This window comes from Lygodium microphyllum, chromosome 2, assembly GCF_053477565.2.
Source record: "Lygodium microphyllum isolate KBCC chromosome 2, Lygodium_microphyllum_v1.1.10, whole genome shotgun sequence".
Taxonomy (NCBI): Eukaryota; Viridiplantae; Streptophyta; class Polypodiopsida; order Schizaeales; family Lygodiaceae; genus Lygodium; species Lygodium microphyllum.
Window position 1 is genome coordinate 61,243,818 of NC_141136.1, and position 4,653 is coordinate 61,248,470.

General features: G+C 37.6%; 1 protein-coding gene across 1 annotated transcript; it reads right to left on the bottom strand.

The window, feature by feature from the left end:
• Window positions 1-495: 495 nt before the first annotated feature.
• On the bottom strand, window positions 496-2,264 carry LOC148039798 (blue copper protein 1b-like). The gene is made up of 2 exons (XM_087694062.1): window positions 1,997-2,264; window positions 496-1,719 (listed from the first exon to the last, which is right to left on the bottom strand). The coding sequence occupies exons 1-2, from the start codon at window positions 2,166-2,168 to the stop codon at window positions 1,223-1,225; spliced, it is 669 nt and encodes a 222-aa protein (XP_087550188.1). The 5' UTR covers window positions 2,169-2,264; the 3' UTR covers window positions 496-1,222.
• Window positions 2,265-4,653: the final 2,389 nt, after the last annotated feature.

A 4,653-nucleotide genomic window follows, 5' to 3' on the forward strand; every position in this document is an offset into this window, starting at 1 on the left:
TTTTCTAACATAGGTTTTAGGAAACCTTAAGTCTATTAGCCCCACCATAAAATTGGTTTGCTTTGTTGAACCTTTTATGGAGGGATTTTAAGGTACAAAAGGACTCCCACCTAAAGTTATGAAGAGATTTTCATAGAGCCCAAGTCTCTTAAGCATGCATTTGCATGGTGTTATGTTGGTTATTGACTTGCTATTGACTATATTATCCAAAGCATTTAGTATCTATTTCTAAACAAATAAAAAATGAGGCTAGTTACAAGGGATCCTTTGTTCAAGTTTCTGAGTTTGCCTCTTATGTTATTTCTTGGTCATCATGTTTACATTGTCACAATAAAAGTAGTAGTAATATAGGTTTACAATATGCACTCATTTCCTACATTAAGTACAGTGGTGAGCTATATTATGGAAAAATGACACCAAACATGATATAATGATAATTAAATAATGAACTAGTGTGTTGTTTAAGAGAGAGAGATAGAAGATTGGATCTTAAGAGAACAAGAACAATGTTTATTGATTTATTTTTGCAAGACAATGAAGTACAAGAACTGCTCTATAAATCTCTACATGTAGGGGTTGAGGCGTGAAAACTATTCATGGTAAGATGTAATGGGCAATTGTAAAAGGGTCTTAATAATGTGGACAAATCGTTGGAGCACATAATGATAAGCATTATGAGTGATTATGTGACAATATGGGAGTAAGCTTGTGTGATAGAGAAATGATTATGGACCTAGCAAATATGTGACAAGGATATTGTAGCAATCAACGATATGATGTGGGATGAGTTTGTGTGGTGGAGCACATGATATGGAGCTAAGAATGATGCAATATTAAAATATAAATGATATAGGCAGCAATGGTGATGGGGTGATCTTGTGAGGCAAAGCAAGTGATGGAACAGCTAGAAAATTATGATCATGCAAGGATGATTAGTGCTAGATTAAGTAGACAATTATGGCGGGGTCAGCAATGTTCATGGACGGTTAAACTAGTGATGGAGGTGGGGCTCGCAATGATCATGCAAGGTTAAACTAATGATGGAGGTGGAACTAGAAATGAACACATGCAGGATCAAACTAATGGGGTAGCAAGCAATGGATGGTGGTGGAACAAGCGATGATCACATGGAGGATTAAACTAATGGTGTAGCAAGCCATGGTGAGATGAAGTTGGTGTAGCTAACAATGGATATATGTGGTGAAAGGAGTTGATGCTTGGTTTAGATGAGCAGGAGAAGAAGGGATGAGGCGAAGGTGGAAGAGAGGATGAAGGAGAGGGTGATGAGGAGGGGGGATGCAGAGTTGGCGGGGCGGAAGGAGGTGAAGGACTTGTAGTAAGGAGGGGAGTCCTTGGCCGGGGGGGTGTCGTGATGCTCCTCAGGTGGAGGGGGCACGTGGTCGTCGGCGGGAGGGGCCACGTGGTCGTCGGCGGGTGGGGGCACGTGGTCGTCGACGACTGGCGGAGGTGGGGACACGTGGTCCTCTTCGGCGGGTGGCGGGGCGGCGACGGCGTCCAAGACCGGGACTTTGAGGCGGAGGCCCTGGGCGCAGTGGCCGGGCACGCCGCAGATGAAGAAGTAGGTCTCCGCGCTCACCAGCGTTATCGCCATGTTGCCCTGCCCGTTGTCGGAGGCTATGGGGCTCTCCGTGTTGCAGTCGTTGAAGTCCCCCTCGCTCACCAGTAGCACGCTGTGTTGGCCGCTCGGATACGAGAACACTGCAACACCCCAACAAAACGCTCAGATATATATATGTACATTTGATTGAGAGAGAGAGAGAGAGAGAGAGAGAGAGGGCGCTTCATTCATGCTCATTAACCATTCGAACGACCATGTTAAGAAATTAAAGCAAGGTGGAGAATTGTTACCTACGTTCTATGAATGAGAGAGAGAGAGAGAGAGCATTTTGAACATATTTTCAAGTATGAATGTGTGGCTAAAAGACTAGCTGGTGGGCTAGTCTATAATTGGACGAGAGAGAGATAGAAGGCTTACATAAATCATCTCCCACATAGAAGTTGTGTTGAAGTACCCAATTGTCGAGGTCATTCCCCAAGCCCCATCCCACATTGTCGCCTACTGTGTATTGCGCACCATTTGCCATAGGAACACTAGCCATTACCACCAACATGGAGATCATTAACAATATGCCACCCTCCATTGCCATATATTCTCTCACAAGAACAACTCTCTCTCTCTCTCTCTCTCTCTCTCTCTCTCTCTCTCTCTCTCTCTCTCTCTCTCTCTCTCTCTCTCTCTCTCTCTCTCTCTCTCCTTCCAATGCTTTGCCCTAGCCTCATGATGCTCCTCCCCTTATATAGATCTCCCAAAGACTAGGAGCTTCACTTTGGAGCAGTAGCAAATGATAAACAAGTCAAGTGATGTCATGGCCCCCATCCACCATTGGCCTTCTCATTGATCCTTTGACCCCACCATCCACATCCTTCTTTAGTTAGCTAGAAACATATTTCAAAAGCCTACTTAACAAGTTAGAGCACATCCAAACTTATTTTTATAAGTTTCTCACTATTTCCTTGATTTTCATTGAATTAAGGTAACTTGAAAAAATAAAGTCACCTTATTCAAGGAGCTGACTTGAACTTTGGACAAATTACTCTACCTACTTCATGCAAGATGATATCCATTGACCTTTCTTTTGTTCTTTAACACTAGGCAAGGTTTGTCTTTTAGCACTACCAATTCCATGCAAAGTAGAATGGAAAGGCATAACCTAGTTGGTTGTTTGCCACTCATAAATATTTTATATATCTAGAGTAGCTAGTTTTTACAGGTAGCAAATGTTGTTAACATTCACAACACATTGAATTGTACCTCTCTCAAGAGTTAAAGCTATTGCGAATAAAGGAATGGGCTTTTACAACCCATTTTCGACACATATCTCTTAACAAGTTCTAGTGCTTTGCTATAAAGGATAATGACATTTTCACCAACATTCATGACTTAGAGATTCTTATGTGAATTGTCACAAGCTAATGATCATACTCTTCTTTCGTCTCTATAAATTTTTAGGAGTAAAACCTAAAATTTGACTTGTACCACCATCAATTTGATTGCAATGAGCACTTCTACAATTTTCATCATGCACATGTGACGTAAGGTATGTGTTTTTGAGGGATTTTGAAAACCATGCCATGCTAGCTAACTCGAGTTCTTAAAAGTTTATGATTCACAATGTACGGTGTAACCAACCTTCCACATGGTGTTAATGTTATATAAACTATTACAATACAAAACAACTAATATATTCATACACATCAAAAGTGGATGACAAGATACATTATAGCATTTCTTCAATAAACAATTTATTTGACAAAGTTTATTATACTAATCAAGTCTTGTAAAAAGGTACACATTCTTTACAAGTATCTAGGTAGACATGTAATGGTGTTTGCTTAAAATATGTACTTTTAGATAAACTTGGAGGCACAAAATATGTTTTGGATAAACTTGGAGAGAACTTGTGTTGAGATAGAACTATTATATGTATGTAGTAAAAAATTACGCCCTTTCATGTGATTATGGTACAAAAGTTTCAACAAGTCTTTCAATCAAACAATTAGGGGATACTCTTATCTTCCTAAATGATACTAACTAAGTTTATTAGAAGTTTTACATTGATTCGGACATTTAGCTTACAAATTGTGATACAAAACTTGAGATGAAAGCATGTGTTCTAGCTTATGAAGGAATTATTTGAGCAAGACATGTTATTATCTCCTATGAAAGTGCTAACATTCCCTATAAATATGGAATTTGTAATGGAAAGAAAAGATTTAACTTTGATGTGCCATTCATTATTAACTAGAGACTATACTAGATTTTTCTCTTGATGACAAGCTTTTAGACTTTTGAAAGCACCATGGTAACCCAATTTGGTTATATGCATAGAGTTAATATAACTAAACACTCTTGTTACCTTCACAATGGTTTGTTGATAGGATATAACATTAACACTAGTCTTGTAGCAAAAAAGCCACTTTTGTGGCAATTTGGACCCTCTACAAAAAAAATTATTTCTCATCAAAAAGAAAAATATTAAGAAGAAATGGATTAGGGAAATGTGATTAATGTGAGATAGTAGTTGAAAAAAAATAGAAAGGGTTAAGTCAAGCTAGGAAGTGTATATTTTTGTGTCCATCTTTAAGACCAAATTTGTTGAAAATTGAAAACTTTTAGTGTTTCTAATCAAAGCCATATTTTTTAATAAAAAAGATAAATTTTTTATGAAAAATACTTTAATATGTATAATATGTATTCTTATTAAGATATTTGGAAGAAGATAAAAAATATCAACTTTTCTAAGAGCTCCAAACAACCTTGTTGAGTGTAGTTTTTTCCAATTTTCATGCACTTTTGAAAATCCATTTTTTTGCAGACAATGAATTTCCATTTGAAACTTATTCCAAATCTTTTACACTACTATTTTACAATGTTGGAAAAGTCCCATCCAATTTTGATATCATACACACATGTTATTTCAAATATAATGAAATAGAACCTGAGCCACTAAAATGGCTTGTAGCCACTTTTGTGGAGAATTACAAGACTAGTGTTAAATAAGCACAAATATTATGTGGATAAAAAAATTGATAATATACCAAATTATACCAAATTGGCTATTTTCAACTTAA

Bases quoted from the DNA above. Each gene is read 5' to 3' on its own strand.
- LOC148039798 (XM_087694062.1), bottom strand. From the start codon at position 2,168: ATGGCAATGGAGGGTGGCATATTGTTAATGATCTCCATGTTGGTGGTA. The intron at 1,720-1,996 runs GTAAGCCTTCTA...GGGGTGTTGCAG, and splicing joins CTATGTGGGAGATGATTTAT to TGTTCTCGTATCCGAGCGGC.